The sequence below is a fragment of the Poecilia formosa genome, unplaced genomic scaffold (genome assembly GCF_000485575.1).
Source record: "Poecilia formosa unplaced genomic scaffold, Poecilia_formosa-5.1.2 Scaffold174, whole genome shotgun sequence".
Classification (NCBI taxonomy): Eukaryota; Metazoa; Chordata; class Actinopteri; order Cyprinodontiformes; family Poeciliidae; genus Poecilia; species Poecilia formosa.
In genome coordinates this window covers 1,376,941-1,392,090 of record NW_006800113.1, presented here as the reverse complement: position 1 = coordinate 1,392,090, position 15,150 = coordinate 1,376,941, and the positions used below count along the sequence as shown (strand labels likewise).

At 40.8% G+C, this 15,150-nt stretch overlaps 3 protein-coding genes across 5 annotated transcripts; 1 reads left to right on the top strand and 2 right to left on the bottom strand.

Annotated features, from left to right (window-relative positions):
- Nucleotides 1-710: 710 nt before the first annotated feature.
- LOC103147152 (NADH-ubiquinone oxidoreductase 75 kDa subunit, mitochondrial-like) lies at nucleotides 711-5,599 on the bottom strand. The gene is made up of 19 exons (XM_007565358.2): nucleotides 5,501-5,599; nucleotides 4,561-4,637; nucleotides 4,284-4,375; nucleotides 3,992-4,099; nucleotides 3,805-3,881; nucleotides 3,627-3,708; nucleotides 3,415-3,545; nucleotides 3,149-3,334; nucleotides 2,940-3,074; nucleotides 2,747-2,861; nucleotides 2,532-2,677; nucleotides 2,325-2,453; nucleotides 2,103-2,232; nucleotides 1,856-2,016; nucleotides 1,629-1,783; nucleotides 1,376-1,551; nucleotides 1,168-1,302; nucleotides 1,025-1,097; nucleotides 711-949 (listed from the first exon to the last, which is right to left on the bottom strand). Exons 2-19 carry the CDS (start codon nucleotides 4,631-4,633, stop codon nucleotides 858-860), a joined length of 2,196 nt encoding a protein of 731 aa, XP_007565420.1. The 5' UTR covers nucleotides 4,634-4,637; nucleotides 5,501-5,599; the 3' UTR covers nucleotides 711-857.
- An 821-nt stretch (nucleotides 5,600-6,420) lies between these two features.
- On the top strand, nucleotides 6,421-8,913 carry LOC103147151 (protein unc-50 homolog). Its single transcript, XM_007565357.2, has 6 exons — nucleotides 6,421-6,559; nucleotides 7,269-7,541; nucleotides 7,620-7,740; nucleotides 7,815-7,954; nucleotides 8,059-8,166; nucleotides 8,280-8,913. The coding sequence occupies exons 2-6, from the start codon at nucleotides 7,274-7,276 to the stop codon at nucleotides 8,414-8,416; spliced, it is 774 nt and encodes a 257-aa protein (XP_007565419.1). The 5' UTR covers nucleotides 6,421-6,559; nucleotides 7,269-7,273; the 3' UTR covers nucleotides 8,417-8,913.
- An 830-nt stretch (nucleotides 8,914-9,743) lies between these two features.
- On the bottom strand, nucleotides 9,744-13,695 carry LOC103147150 (probable uridine nucleosidase 2). 3 transcript variants are annotated; one of them, XM_007565356.2, is made up of 10 exons: nucleotides 13,602-13,638; nucleotides 13,158-13,191; nucleotides 12,853-12,935; nucleotides 11,675-11,852; nucleotides 11,416-11,595; nucleotides 11,207-11,318; nucleotides 10,979-11,115; nucleotides 10,512-10,589; nucleotides 10,322-10,438; nucleotides 9,744-10,250 (listed from the first exon to the last, which is right to left on the bottom strand). In XM_007565356.2, exons 3-10 carry the CDS (start codon nucleotides 12,933-12,935, stop codon nucleotides 10,098-10,100), a joined length of 1,038 nt encoding a protein of 345 aa, XP_007565418.1. In that variant the 5' UTR covers nucleotides 13,158-13,191; nucleotides 13,602-13,638; the 3' UTR covers nucleotides 9,744-10,097. The 3 variants fall into 3 exon arrangements, with proteins under 3 accessions (XP_007565418.1, XP_016533575.1, XP_016533576.1); XM_016678089.1 differs by lacking the exons at nucleotides 12,853-12,935; nucleotides 13,158-13,191 and having other exon boundaries at nucleotides 13,602-13,695; XM_016678090.1 differs by lacking the exons at nucleotides 12,853-12,935; nucleotides 13,602-13,638 and having other exon boundaries at nucleotides 13,158-13,181.
- Nucleotides 13,696-15,150: the final 1,455 nt, after the last annotated feature.

Genomic DNA, 15,150 nt, shown 5'->3' with positions numbered 1-15,150 from the left:
TGTCTCATATAATATTGAGCTTTTGTGGTTTTGAATGCGCAAGCAACAGGAAAATGCTTATATCTCATTATTATTATTACTTAAATATCTGAGGGCATCTGATCAATGCCATGCTTCAGTTATTGATCATCATGTTTCAGCCAACATTTTGGCACCTGCTGTAGAGCAGCATCCAAATGAATCGCATGTGATACATACAGGTTTGGCTCCACTGTGTAGATAAATATCAATATCTATCAACAGATACCTTTAATTTCTACACCATCGCAGTCAGTCGACAGTCACTAGAGCTAAATTCATCCCATCGCACTCAAAAACGCTCTTTCATACACAGATACATTTAAAGGTTTGAGTGACTTGCCCAGGGGCAAATTGTCCGGTGGCAGAACCGCAACTGACAACTCTACTTGCTAAGCCAGTGGTTGGATTGTAACTGGTTACAATATTTGTTTCTAGACAATTAAATGCCCAGGAAGACGGGTTCTTGTCGGTCACATATTGCCGTTAAAGGTCAGTGTCCAGTCTGCATTCTGTAATGAAGAGACAAATCATATTTAGTTCTGCGCCGTTTTTTTTGTATTTATCTGTTTTATGTTATTTCTGGCTCTGTAAAGCAATTTGGTCTTCTTCACTGTAGTGGTGTAGAGTGCTATATAAATGATTGATTGGTTATGAAGAAACATTATAATAAATGAACAACACTGCAGATTGAATAAAGGCATCCTTAAGATTTTATTTATATTTCTCAGCATTATCGAATAAAGCTGCTTCACAGAGTGAAAACAATGTAATGTATACAACAAGGAAAAGCTTAAATTATAGAACAGAGACTTGTGTTTCAGGCCAGATGGAGGTGTTCAGCAGACGGATGGCTCGTCGACCGCAGCGGCTCCCTCTGTGAGAGCTTTGACACACTTGGCCATGGTTTGGGAAGCTCTGCTGATGGAGTCTGAACAAAGAAGAAGAACGTTTGGTTTGGCACATGTTTTCATTTTGTAGGGTTTTATTAATTCATTGAGATTACCGGTCATATAGAAGTCCTTAGCGGTGATCTGAGGTGGCACCAGAGGAGCTGCAATGAGGTCCTGATTTACAGTCTGGGAATAAAGAGAAAAATTAGGAAAACGTTTGTGTCCGAGAGCAAGAAGAGGAAGAATCGTTTCCAACCTTTGAGAGTTCATTGGCCTGTTTGAAGTAGTTCGCCTCCTCTACATCATCATAACGGACCAGGTTGGGAGAGACCTCTGCCAGCCTGGATCGGACCTCTTCCAGTGAATCGTAGGGCAACGTCACACCCGCCAACTGCAATCACAACAAACGCTCATAAAAATGTCGCTAAAGAACTTCTGAGTATAGATAGTGGACTGACTCTGACCTCAGAAACAGCTCTGATAATTTTCCAGTCATCTCTGGCCATGCCAGGCGGAGTGACAGCCAGCTTGGTGTGCTGGCTGCGGCCCTCAGTGTTGACATAGGTACCGTTTTTCTCTGTGTATGCAGCACCAGGTAGGATGATGTCTGCCATAGGAGCTCCCACGTCCCCATGATGGCCTGGAGGGGTGAAAATTCATCTTAAAAATCCCGGAATGGCTGAAATATTTGCCGTGTGTGCTTTCTTGTGTGCATACCCTGGTAGATGATGAGGCAGTCCTTTGGCAGGTCGGCTCTGGTGATGCAGCCAGCATCGGCTCCGAGCAGGAACAGGACTTTGGGTGGATTCTTCCTTATTGTGTCAACACCAGCCTTGTAGCCTAGATCTAAGGCAGCCACCTGACTGGCCACTCTGCGCACAAAGCAACACTTACAACCTTATGTTTGTCATTCCACATTGATCTACAGCTTTGCAAAGCCGTACCTGTGCAGGACGTTGAGGACCTTCCAGCCGTTATCCACCCCGCTGCTGGTCCTGGCGTTCTGAGCGATTGTGGAGACGGCGCTCAGGATCGCAGCACCGTCTTCTCTTTGCAGTGCACTGCTTCCCACAACCACCACCGGATGTGTTGCGGCTGCGAGGACCTGCAGACGATGAGGAAAGGAGAACCTATATAGACCAGGGATATGAGATGTCCACAATGATCCGAGCGAGTTTGTGTGTCAGTCACCTGACTGAACGGATGCGTGCCATTGGCCAGCTCCTTCAGGACTGAACTCTTCTCTCCCAGGTGCTCATATGTATAAGTCAGATCAACCTGGTGGCCCACCAAGGCAACACGCAGCTCATTGTGAAGCCAGCTGCATACAAGAAAGAAGAAAGTCATGCAAGGCCTTGAAAAAGTATTATGTCAAGCACTTTCAAGGACTTTAGACAGAAATTAATCACTTACCTCTTGCGGATCCTGGCGTTGAACAGCGGAGCCTCATAGCGAGGGTTTGTTCCCACAAGCAGCAGGACATCACACTCTTCGATGCCGGTGATGCGAGAGTTCAGCAGGTAATTGGAGCGCAAGTCGGTGCTGAAGAGAGAGCAACGATTCAGCGCCGTTCGATTTTAGGAACAATGTGAAGTGAAAGGGAAGCGGAGCCTTCCTCACCCTGCTCCTGCCATGGGGAAGACCTCCTCGGTGCAGAGGCTCTCAGAGTCGAGTCTGTTGAGGAGATCTTTGAGGGAAACCAGAGCTTCGGCGTCCGCCATCCCTCCTGCGATAGCCGCGACCTCGCTGCCCTGAGCGCTCTGGAGCTGCGCAGGTAATCACATCAAATTAGAGCACGTAGCTAAACAGAAACCAGTAGAGTAAAGAAAACTTACAGCTCCTGCAACACGAGTGAGAGCATCCTCCCATGTGGTTGGCGTCAGCTGACCTGATTTGTCCTTCACCATGGGTTGGGTCAGCCTCTGCCTTTTCAGCCCATCGTAAGCAAACCTGTGAACACATTTAATTAATTGATTAAACATCTGTGGGAGGGGGACAAGTTCCTGTTTTGGTGTATTGGTGCATCACCTGGTTTTATCAGAGATCCATTCTTCATTAATGTCTTCATGCAGCCTGGGCATCACCCTCATCACCTCACCTCCTCTTGTGCTCACCACGATGTTGCAGCCCACAGCGTCCAACACGTCGATTGACTCAGTTTTCCTGCAAGAACGATGGAAATGAACAGAAATGTACCGTTTTGCATGGTCATAGAGGAGCACTAAACCCTGTTCTACCTCGTCTCCCATGGTCTGGCGGTGAAAGCGTAGGGTTTGGAGGTCAGCGCCCCGACAGGACAGACGTCTATGACGTTCCCGGACAGCTCTGACATGAACATCTTCTCCACGTATGTCCCGATCTGCAGCTCGTTTCCTCTTCCCGTTGTTCCCAGGTCTTCCACTCCGGCGATCTCGCTGGCAAAACTGGGAAACAATTCAGAAAAACAATGATTGAATCCTTGCCGATCAGCTGACCTGGTCAGACGGATGTATGGTTGACTCACCGGACGCAGCGTGTGCACTGGATGCAGCGGGTCATGATGGTCTTGATGAGCGGTCCGATATTTTTGTCCTCAACTGCTCTCTTCCCTTCTGTGAAACGGCTGCGGTCTGAGCCGAACTGCATGGACTGGTCCTGAAAACAGATTTCACTTTCCTAGCATCTACGGCTTAAGATCCTAATAAAGTCTTTCTTGTGGACAGAGGCAAACTTTACCTGCAGGTCACACTCTCCACCCTGATCACAAATGGGGCAGTCCAGTGGGTGGTTTGCCAGCAAGAACTCCATCACACCCTCTCTAATGGGTGACACGTTCACAAAGTTTATTTGCCATCTTCTAAATCCTAAAAGCATTGTACTGTGAAAATCACACAGTGGTCACTAAATCCTGTACCTGGCTTTGCGTGTCTTTTCCGAGTTTGTGAGGATATTCCAACCTTTCATGACGGGCATGGCACAGGCTGCCACTGGCTGGAGAGCACAAGCATACCCACATCTGTTATAAACGTTGTCATAAACCATCTCAAGGTGATGCCAAATAAGTTTAATACTACTTCACATTCAGCCCAATGTAAAAATACCTTCGGGGCTTTCTCGATCTCCACAAGACACATCCGGCAGTTTCCTGCAACTGAGAGACGCTCGTGGTAGCAGAACCTCGGGATCTGAATCCCTGCTTTCTCACAAGCCTGAAAAGAAAACCAATCAGCCATTCAGACCTCAAGAAAGAGCTGATATCTGTATTGGCCTGATCATAATGTCTCTTTCAGCTGATCAAAATAATCATCAGTTATTACATTTAGTAAATACTTTCAAATGAATCACGACACACAACTCTTTTAGTTTGCATCAAACCCGTCTGAGGATTCTTACTTGCAGGACTGTGGTCCCAGGCTCCACCTCCACTGGTTTCCCATCCACAAACACTTCCACCATGTTGCTGGCAGCATGCACGGCAGAGCGCACTAAAGATGCACAAAGAAAATGAACGATTAGCTACAACTGCTTCACTTGATCAGCAATTACAGAAACAAAATATTTGACATTTACTGCTATGCTGCAAAAAAGTCATCAATTTTTTGCAGCAATAAGATAAAAAGATGTGATGTTTGGCAATAAAACTTAAATAGTAAGTGTTGTTGGATCTTACTGGGATTGGAAGGAGCCAGGCTGCCCTTTGCAGCCCCGGCAAGAGCTCGACCAACTGCTGGCAGTCGCAACATGACGCTGCAAGGCAAAATACTGAGGTTTATTGTGACATGCAACAGAATACACTGCATTGAGAAGTGAAAAAAATAAAGAGAAGATTTGTTTATTAAATTTCCAGAGATTCAAGTCATTTTCCTAGGTTTCAGACTGTTCCTGACTCAAATGCATGAAGTTGCTAAAACATTGTAGACATTTGAATATAAAACATTAATGCTTGACAGAAGTCAGGTGTTACTATCAAACTAAAAACAGGAAGATTAAGCTGTTTAACAAGAAAATTGAGAGGGATACTTTTTAGTCATTCTTTGTTCCAAAATATTATTGTAAACGTGTTAAGACTTGAAATTGTATTCATTAGTAATCAATGACAAGAAGAAGCTCTTGTAAAATGATAAAAGCAGAACAAAGCAGAGAAAGGCGAAAGGTGCTTAAAAATGTCTCTGACAACTGCAGAATGTGCTGTAAAAATAAGTAATAGAAGAAGTAATACTGACTAATGAAGCTGGTAACAGAGAAACATTATTAGTCTGAATCAATAGTTAGCTCCTGTCAACAATAACAAGTGTCTTTGCGCCCAAAGTGAATTACCTGGCGTTTCTCCGACATTTGCAGGGGTAAGGACGGACTTAATGTTTTTCTAAGTTTTTAAAATGCTACTTAATGAATAACGGGCTTTATTTAATAGAACATGATGTGGTTACATGAATCTCCCAGGGAGCTAATAACGTTAGCTAACAGTACTCAAGGACACTGACAGTGAGGGTTGTTACACGGAACCAAAATAAACGCGCTTCAAAATATATTTTTTTTCATCCGTCTTCTGCTTGCTTAACATGTTTGTCTGCACCTGCATACATGTAAAATGTGTTGTTGGTTCTCACCTTTTGCTATTTGGCCTTCTCGACCAGAACAGCGGTGATGTTAGTTATTTCACCGGAGAAGCGACTATGGCGTCAACGGAAACGCTGCGGTTCACTTCCGCTATGCATCCTGAATTTTCACAATAAAAGTTTCTTTACCTATTAACTTTTTTTATTCAAGACCGACACTATCTGAATTATGTTTAATAAGTTTTATGCTTATTGGACAATTATTATTATTATTATTATTGTTATTATTATGAATGATTTTTAAAATATTTTTTCTCTATGTGTTTCACGAAAGAGGTTTTTAAAAATCTATTCTAACTTTATTCTCAACGTTCTGGTTTAGAGTGTGTGTAATGTAAGTAGTGAGTTGAATGAATGGCTTTCCTATTAAAGTTAAGCTTTGCAGGGTCCATCACATTTTTTTATACCAAGACAGCCACGCAGGCTGTCCGCATAGATTTTTTAAAATTTATTTAATTTGCCTATTTATTATTTGCAGAATTCTGATTTTAATCTCAGAATTTTGGCTTGATTTGGCTACTTAGCAGAATCACCTTAAACCGACATGTTCCTCCAGAAAGTGAGTTCTGATCCTGCGCAACATTGATTGATCTGCATTACCTTTTTTGGAAACGTGTGTGTTATGAAGCATGAATTATGGAAAAGTTCTTAAATTATTTCTCATCGTACTTTTTAAAATAACAAAATATGTTTAGATATGTAGGCTTTTGAGATCTACTATATTGCACTGAAATCTCCTAAATTGTGTCCGAAACTCTTTGTTTTTCCTAGATTTTCAGCTTGACGCAACAGTTCCTCTGTAATGAAGCCTTGTAAGTTTTTAACACACATTTTTTCACTAGCACGCATCAGGTTTCACTGATAACTTTACGGAAAAGGGGTTGTAGAACGACTGGAAATCACAGACTACATTTCCCATGATGAACTGGGAGAATTTACCGGAAGTAACTACGTGTGCACTTTCGCGACAGTCCAGGAAGCGTTTTCCAAGCAGCTACAGAGTCTAGAAGGGTAATTGTTTGTTTTCGAGGAGGATTAAACCAAAATTAGGTAATTATTCATTTGCCAAATGATTTTTTGTTAATTAAAATATCAGCCAGGTGCCGGTTTTAGATAGAACTAGACAGGCCCTCTCTAATTCTCAGACTTGTTAGCAACAAGCTAGGTAGCTGGTGTTTGTTAGCAAACAACGTGAAATAAAAACGATGTATAATATTTTATGGCTTGTGAATGAGTATATTTTGATCCAGTACAGTCAAGAAGGGATTTTACTGGTATATATATTATAAGAGATGCATAATTCGTAGGTTTTGATTAAGCATTGTATATGTAGCAGTTGGAGCTCGTGCTACCTCTCTCATTTAGTTTTTAGCTCCTTATTAATGGTTTCTATTTGATATAAGTATCATTATTTGAGTTGTGTCTGAGTCACAATGCGAGTGTAGACATGTATAATGCATGTAGCTGGTTATGTATTATGAAATTGTACTGTTGGAGAAGGTTTGTAAAACATGATACAACTATACTGCAGATAAATGTTCTGCAAGATTTATGTAAGCTGCTTTAAAACTTAATGTATGTGATAACAATACATGTTCATTACATTTTCAGTTATGAATATCCACAGTGCAACTGGTATGCAAGTAGTATGGCAAGACAAAAGTGACGTGAAAATGGAGGAATCCCGCATGAGAGAGTTGTTAACTCAGATTTTTGATTGCTGCCTTTCTAAACCTGCCGTTTTCTGATTTGTGTTCAGGCACCATGCTGCCGACTACCTCGCCACAGAGTAACGGCGACCCCAGCTCCAGGGATGCTGCCCGCCACACAGCAGGTGCCAAGCGCTACAAATACCTACGGCGACTTCTCCATTTCAGACACATGGACTTTGAGTTCGCCTTGTGGCAGATGCTCTATCTGTTCACGTCGCCACAGAGGGTCTACCGCAACTTCCACTACAGGAAACAGACAAAGGACCAGTGGGCAAGGGATGATCCCGCATTTCTGGTCCTTCTCAGCATCTGGCTGTGTGGTAAACCTGAACTTGTTGCATTTGATTCATAAATTAAACATTTAAATTAGCGCAATTCACATTTCTTTGTTTTTGCAGTATCAACGATCGGTTTTGGTCTTGTTCTGGAAATGGGAGTCGTGGAGACTTTGAAGCTGCTGCTGTGGGTGGTCTTTGTCGACTGCATAGGTGTTGGTCTGCTCATATCAACCCTTATGTGGTGAGTTACCGTGGTGATTAAAAAAACCAAAGCGATCGCTTACAGACGCGCTAAAATGTAATTTTCTTTTCCAGGTTTATCAGCAACAAATATCTGCTGAAACACCCGAGCAGAAGCTTTGACGTCGAGTGGGGTTACGCATTTGATGTCCATCTAAATGCTTTCTACCCACTTCTAGTCATTCTGCATTTTCTGCAGCTTTTCTTTATCAACCGTGAGTATGTTGTTTCCTTCTTGCTGTGTTGCACTGTGTGGATCTGCAGACAAACTCTTTATGTGGATCTGTTGGGGGGTTTTTTTTGTTTTTGTTTTTCACAGATCTCGTGGTAATAAACTCAGACTGGTTCCTGGGTTACTTTGTTGGGAACACTTTGTGGCTCATCGCCATCGGTTACTATCTCTACATCACCTTCTTGGGCTACAACGGTGAGACTTATGCATATCAAATTGATTCTGCCTTGCAGGAAACAAAAATGTCTTTTTCTGCCACAGGGTAGAATTTAGGTGAAGGTGTGTTTTTAACGGTTTCTTTCTTACAGCTCTGCCCTTCCTGTCGAACACTGTGGTGCTCCTCTACCCCTTTGCTCTGCTCGGCCTCCTCTACCTCCTCTCTATATCTCTGGGCTGGAACTTCACCCAGGGTCTCTGCTGGTTTTACAAGTACCGAGTCCAGTAGGAACCTTTTCAATTTCTAATCGGATGCAAGCTTGTTCCAGATGAACTCAAAACAAACTAACAGAAAAAGAGAAAAAGTCTCCGACTTTCTGTTTCTAGCTGAATGTTACTGAGAGAGACTTCTGGCTGACTCTTGGAGAACTGAGACTCTGGCTTGATTGAGGCTGAGCTGGCTCCTTTTGGTTGTGTCAGCTCTTCTGGTGAACTCCAGTAAACGGCGACGTGTTTGTACTTTCTCCAGACAAAAAAAAAAAAAAAAACTGGACAAACCAGACGTTCATCAATGTCCTCCTTGTGTGACTGCTGAATTGTTGTAATATAAGCCGAAAGGTGTAATTTTGAAGAAAAAACAATGTTGGTTTTTAGTTGTGTTAAAAAAACAAACAGATAATCCTGCTTGATGAAGTGGAGACACATGGGATGCAGACGTTTTTTTTTCTTTTTTCCTTAAGTTGTACATTCCAAAGCACTTTCAATAAAGGGTTTTATTAACTTAAACTACCTCAGTTTGGGTGCTTGGAGGAGAAACCCACATCTCCCTGTAGTTCTTCAACATGTGTAAGCCTTCTTTCTACTGGGGATTTTTAAAAACAGTTTTCTTGTGATATTCATTGGAGTTCCCATCAAATCTCTGGAATGTCAATGTATCAGCACTGATTTAAACCTTAAGAATTGATTAAGGTTTAAGTCTCTTCTGACTGCCTTAGTTATCATTGAATCTTCGCCTGAAGGGTTTTTACTTAAATTGTTTGTAATAAATTATCTCACTTTTGCATTATGGAGGATCATGTACAGGATTTTAATGCAAAAACAAAAGAAATTTGATGCATTTTAGAACTGGAGTCTAACATAAAATGTCCAAAAATTGAGATCCTGGGAATACTTTGCAAATGCACTGTAGCATCATAACATGACAAGTTCATGCAAGAAAAAAAGCAACAAAAAAAAAACACACAAAAAAAAAACAGCTCACTTGCTAAATATGAACTAATTTATACTTTTAATGCCAAATTCAATTAATGTTATAAAACCCACACAGATGAAGCAACTCTTAATTATGATCATAACGAAAAGAATTGGCCAACAGGTTGGAACTGACAGAAAACCTGTTTCAACAGGCTGCTTCAGTTTCAATGGTTGCAGCTTGAAATGATTTTAGGTTGCTACGAAGTGCGAGTGCAGTTTATTTCAAAATTGATCAAAATTTACCTCATTACTAGAAGCCAGAGAATAAAAGCTTTGATTAGATTTTTTTTTAGATCTTACAATCACAGAAAAGGTGACGGTCAAGGGAGTTGGTGTATTCATAAAAACACAAAAAACATCTGTATGTGAAAGCAGAGGTTTATTTTGCAACTATAGTTCTGCATCCTTCATCCATTCGTTTCTGTTCATTAAAAAGAATGAATCACAAAAATCTGTTGGTAGAGGAGAAAAAAAAAAAGAAACATTCACACCGTTGTACTGTCTTAATGTTAAAATATAATCCAGAGCAACCAATTGACAGGGTTAAATTTTAAAGTTATAGAAAGAAAAAAAAAAAAGACCCAATCAGTTGTTAACGTTGCAAAGTTTTTTTTTCCTCTTTATGCAGATTAATGCAGGCTGAAGGATTCTGAAAAATGTTTGCTCTAAACCCAAAAGCTCGTTTCAGGTTCTCCTCGTGTTTCATGGTGATGTTTCTACTTTACGGCGTCGTACAGCATTTTCTTCAGCTTCTCCAGGTCAACTGTTTTCATGATGACGACCTTGTGCTCCTTCTTCAGGCACTCTATGTAGTCCAGCACCATCATACCCCGGGTGTGTTTCCCATTCAGCTCCACTGTCACTGCCACCTGCCGGAGGAATCACTTTTAACCAAGCTGGGATTTAAAAAAAAAAAAAAAAAGTAGCGACGGAGGCTGACCTTCTCACTCTCCGTTATGAAGCCGTCGTCGACCGCAGCGGCAAGCGCGAACACGTCGCAGGGATTAAAGCCTTGCCCAGCTGTTACTTCTTTTTGATACTCATCTGAACGAGCTTTCTGCGCACACATTGAGCAAGACAATGCAGCTGCTGCAAACAATCGCAAAGAAATTGCGTTATACTGAACTTACCTTCATTGAAAGCTCTGATATCTTCCTGATGAAGGCAGCCTTCTCTGTCTTTACGGACAGCCACTCGTCCCAGAAAGACTAGAAAAATAATTTAAGTAAATATTTAGTTGCATTCAATTGTTTCCATCTTTTTATTAAAGCCCACATGACATTTGTCACACATTTAAAACTCTCCTGCGTTCTTATTTGAATTGTATTCTTGCCTATCTTTGATTTTGGTGATGCAAATGGCATTTTTACAGATTATGGGTTTTTTTTTTCTTCCAGTTTTCCAAATGCCTTTTAGACTACATAGAATAATTTCTGTCCTTTGTTCTAATTTTTGAGAGAACGTGATGCATCAAGGCGGGTAGAATTTCTTTTGTTCCATTTTCCTTCTCTTAAACCTTCTTATGTAAGTAAAATAATTAAACAAGGATTAAAGCAGTAAATCTTCTTATTCATTGCGTTTGTGTTTTAGGTCTCACCCATGGGAGGCTGCTCCTGCAGCTGAACTCCCACGCAGCGATGTAGGTGGGACAGGTGTAGCGGTCCAAAACGATGAAAGCCGCTTCAGGGTCGGCCACAAAGTTGAACTCACCACACGAAGTGGTGTTACCCCGAGCTGTAAGCGTGGATAAAGCAGGTGGGTAAATAAAAGAGTCTCCAGGGGTTGAATTTCTATAAAAAAATAAATAAAAAAAAAGTTTGCCCACATTCGGTGTTTCCTCCCATGATGTAGAGCGCTTTCAGATTTTTGGGGAAGGAAGGGTCCAGCTGCACAGCGACTGCAAGGTTAGTCAGGGGTCCAGTAGCCACAAGGATCACCTGCAAGCCACGATAAATATAAATTTGGAGCTTGAGGCGGACCGTGCCGAAGGCGGTTTTGCGTCTGTGGTGACAAAAAAAGCGTGTTTTTTCCCACCTCTCCTGGATTTTCCCTTGCAATTTTAAGCATCGCCTGCGCAGCTGTCTTCTTCTGCAGCAGCTCCACACCTGGAGCGTCTGGGTCTGGGACGTCCCCCAGTCCGTCTTTCCCCTGATAATCCGACGCATGCTGCTTTCTGTCCAGCAGAGGCTTCGAGAAACCCTCATAAACTGGAATCTGTTGGACAGAGCGTGTAATTGTAAAACATCCAGCAAAGTGAACAAACCAGACCAACAAAACCTCTGTGTCGACGTACGTCCAGCCTGTTGCAGACTTTCAGGACTCGCAGGGTGTTTGTGAGGACGTTCTCCAGAAGAGTGTTGCCATGGGTGCAGGTGATCCCCAAAACCTCCACATCTGGAGCAGTGAGGGCGATCATGATGGCCTGAGCATCATCGACTCCAGTGTCAACATCGAGGATCAGCTTCTTCATTCTACAGTAAATGTGTGTGTATATTATAGTCCTTTTTGAAAAGTGCCGATAGGACTTCACAATTTTTACAGAAAATTTGATTTGACATATTTAAATGCAAAGTTTGCATAAGTATTTTGACTAGAGATTTGAAAATGGCCATTTTAATGCATTTTAACATGAGTGCATAACACTAATGAGATTTGAAGCATTTAGAAGCACAACTGATCTGATGATGTAAATCAGGTTCCATATGTAATTAAAATTTGAGATAAAGTTTCGTTATCATTCAAGTGTTGAGTTAAAATTCAGTTTTGCATTTCAATTTATATCTGATAATTAATTCGAACTGTATTTAGATTGAAATTGAAACGTGCTTTATATCTTACATCTGGGCAAAGATGGGTTTAAACATCAATATGTATTATTGGAAATGCATATCAATTCTGCTGCGTATAACTTTGTCTGCAGACGTCTGATTCACAGGTGTAAGCAATCAGGTCGCCATGTTTACGCAGATTGCGGAAAACTCACTAAGTAAGGCAGACTTGCATCATAAATAACTTGGACTGCTGTGGTAGCGTGCAAAGCAGCTGGATGAACTGGATAAAATTGAGATAAATTCTTCTTGTTTTAGTTCAGAGTGCGTTCTTTATTGCTTTAAATCACTTGGTTTTGTTTTGGAGGTTTCAGTAAAAGAACAAGCATTGATTTTACATTTTAAGTGTAAGAAAGTAATGTTTAAAAACTGTCAAAGAACCATGCAGTAATTACACATTACAAGCTTGTAAGGTAATCCATTTTCTTATAAATTTCGTTGCTGTTTGAAATGGGTGTCGTTGACCAACCCAACCATTATCCAGTTATACCAGTTCTGTCAGGATGAATTGGCCAAAACTCCAGCAAACAATAGTGAGAACCTTGTGGGAGGTTACAATATTTGACCCAAGTCAAATATTGGGTTCAAAGGCAAATCTGGATATTAAGATAAAGTTATTTAGACCTTGAAGAAAGCCTCCTACCCATTATTGTGGCATTCTTGTTTTAAAGCACCATCTCCTTTTGGATGCTCCATTAGTTGCTGGTAACATGCATTTTTATGCATCTGAAATTGTGAGAAAAAAAACGTCATATATTTTCAGTGGGATGGCATCCAATATGAAAGTTACAAATTATCCTGCACAGTAAATCTATATAAAATTACCAATAAACAGTAAATGATGTAAAGGCAGGATGCAATATGCCACTCTAATCCAGATCTTGTCAACTAAAATGACTCAAACTGCTTATTTTGCTCAGAACAGAGGCAGAACCAGTCGGCACTAACCTTGCTGACCTGGAAGACGATCCCCTCCCTCCGACTGAAATACAAGGAGAGAAAATTATTTTTTCTTTTCCACCCTACGTTTAGGTTGGAATGTGTTACACAATTCCCTCTGGCTGCAGAGCAGCACAGGTATAATGTCACAGCTCCTCTAAAATAAAGCCCCCAAATCGCGCACTAGGGTGAATGTCCCCAACCCTTAAAAGGTGAGGCATTGCATCGGTTTTGCACTATTAAAACTAATTACATTATTTATAGCTTTTTTTCCCCCACATTTTTTTTAGCTGTTGCTATCATCCTAAACATGTAAAAAAACAAACAGTTTAAATACAACAATAGTGGTGTGGATACAGGAACATTTTACTGTCATAAATAATTTCTGCTACCTGATCACTCCAAGCCGAGTTGTTTTAAGATGCCCAGAAATGATCAAAATAAAAGTCTCACCTGCTGAGTGAAAGGACCAAAAAGACGAAGAATGAGGAATGGCTTGGAAAGCGACTGAGTGTCGCTGTTATAAAGAACAGCCCAACCTTGAGAACATGTGAGAAGGAGGCAAACTCCACCCTTATTTATTCTTCTTACGTCAGGAAACATTGTCTGGCCTTTAAGTTGCTTTCATCATGTTGAATAATGTGAAAAAAAGTATTTGCCCCTTTACAGATTTCCTGTTTTTAATCATAGTTACACTTAAATTGAATCAGCTTTAATGTCAAAGATAACCTGAGGAAATAGAAAATATAATTAACAAGTTGCTTCATTTGTGAAGGGGAAAGCAGTAAAGCAGCCCCACATCATCACACTGACATCACCATGTGTGTATATAGTATACAGTATATATAAAATATGTAGTATATATAAAATTCATTGAAATTACTATTTGAAACACTTTCTTTTTGTCTCCCCAGGCTATTTTTCCTGACATTATGATGTATTTGATCTGAAAGAATAAAAAAAAAAATCAAAAGAAAAAATCTGAATGGGGAAATACTGCAGCGCTGTAGATTCAAATTGGGTTTTAAATTGATGTTACATTGTTTTTGCCCAATAATCCTGCAAGGACACATTCCTCTGTCAGACATGTAGAGACACCTTCTTTATTTACTGCTGAAAATGCAGCAGGATTCACACGTAAGAATTTTTTCTTAAAAATTGCAGAGCATCTTTGTTGGTAAGGAAAAAAAGAAAACAATGAGCCAAAAATGAGAGCAGGTGCAACTCTCTTTTTTAACTTAAGTTATTTGTATGTAATTATTTAACACATCTGTCATTCATAAATACCTGGAGCTCTATAAATCTTTGCATGGACATACAAATTTTTACAAAGGTGAAGGAAGACGACAGAATTGGCAACGAAGAACATTCCTGTCTAATTAAAACGGAGTATACTCTCTTCCATGTTTATCCCTCTGGAAAGCAAGAGGGAAAAATAAGACTTTCTCTCTTGCCTCTCCTGGACCATCCACATGGTCATTGCCTAAACTTCAGAGAGACCTTGAGATGTGCTTGGAGATTTTAATCCATGACAGCACAGCATGTAACTATGGCAACCCTTGAGATTGTGGTCCTATGTCATTGAACAAGCCCTTCTGTGTAGTTTTGGGTTGATCCCTCGTTTTTCTCATGATCATTGATACTCCACAAGGCTAGAAGAAGATTGACAGTCGTCATGAGTGTCTTCCATTTGCTAACAATTGCACCAGTAGACTTTGAATCTTACTAAAATGTTTGCCTGTTGTCCTGCAGCCCAGTCTAACCTCATGAAGGTCTACAATTTTGTCCCAGAAGTCCTTAAACAACCGTTTGGTCTTTCCCACAGTGGAGAGGTTGCAGTCCTGTTTTATTTTAGTTGAAATGCTTTACTAATAATCGTGGCATGTATATGTGAACCTGTTCTGTGGCTTTACAAAACCTGCTCGGACCTGTACCAGAAAGGTGCAACGTTGAAATACAGACATAAACATATCCACACACAGAGTATATCTCCTAAGTGATA

Excerpts from the sequence above, each read along its gene's own strand:
- LOC103147152 (XM_007565358.2), bottom strand. The coding sequence starts at position 4,633 with ATGTTGCGACTGCCAGCAGTTGGTCGAGCTCTTGCCGGGGCTGCAAAG. Across the intron at positions 3,546-3,626 it reads GTGGAGAGTGTGACCTGCAG|GACCAGTCCATGCAGTTCGG; the intron begins GTAAAGTTTGCC and ends ATCTGTTTTCAG. Across the intron at positions 1,098-1,167 it reads AGGCCAATGAACTCTCAAAG|ACTGTAAATCAGGACCTCAT; the intron begins GTTGGAAACGAT and ends CTTTATTCCCAG.
- LOC103147151 (XM_007565357.2), top strand. The coding sequence starts at position 7,274 with ATGCTGCCGACTACCTCGCCACAGAGTAACGGCGACCCCAGCTCCAGG. Across the intron at positions 7,741-7,814 it reads CTCATATCAACCCTTATGTG|GTTTATCAGCAACAAATATC; the intron begins GTGAGTTACCGT and ends TTTCTTTTCCAG. Across the intron at positions 8,167-8,279 it reads CACCTTCTTGGGCTACAACG|CTCTGCCCTTCCTGTCGAAC; the intron begins GTGAGACTTATG and ends TCTTTCTTACAG.
- LOC103147150 (XM_007565356.2), bottom strand. The coding sequence starts at position 12,935 with ATGCATAAAAATGCATGTTACCAGCAACTAATGGAGCATCCAAAAGGA. Across the intron at positions 11,319-11,415 it reads CAAGGGAAAATCCAGGAGAG|GTGATCCTTGTGGCTACTGG; the intron begins GTGGGAAAAAAC and ends CGTGGCTTGCAG. Across the intron at positions 11,116-11,206 it reads CATGGGAGGAAACACCGAAT|CTCGGGGTAACACCACTTCG; the intron begins GTGGGCAAACTT and ends CCACGCTTACAG.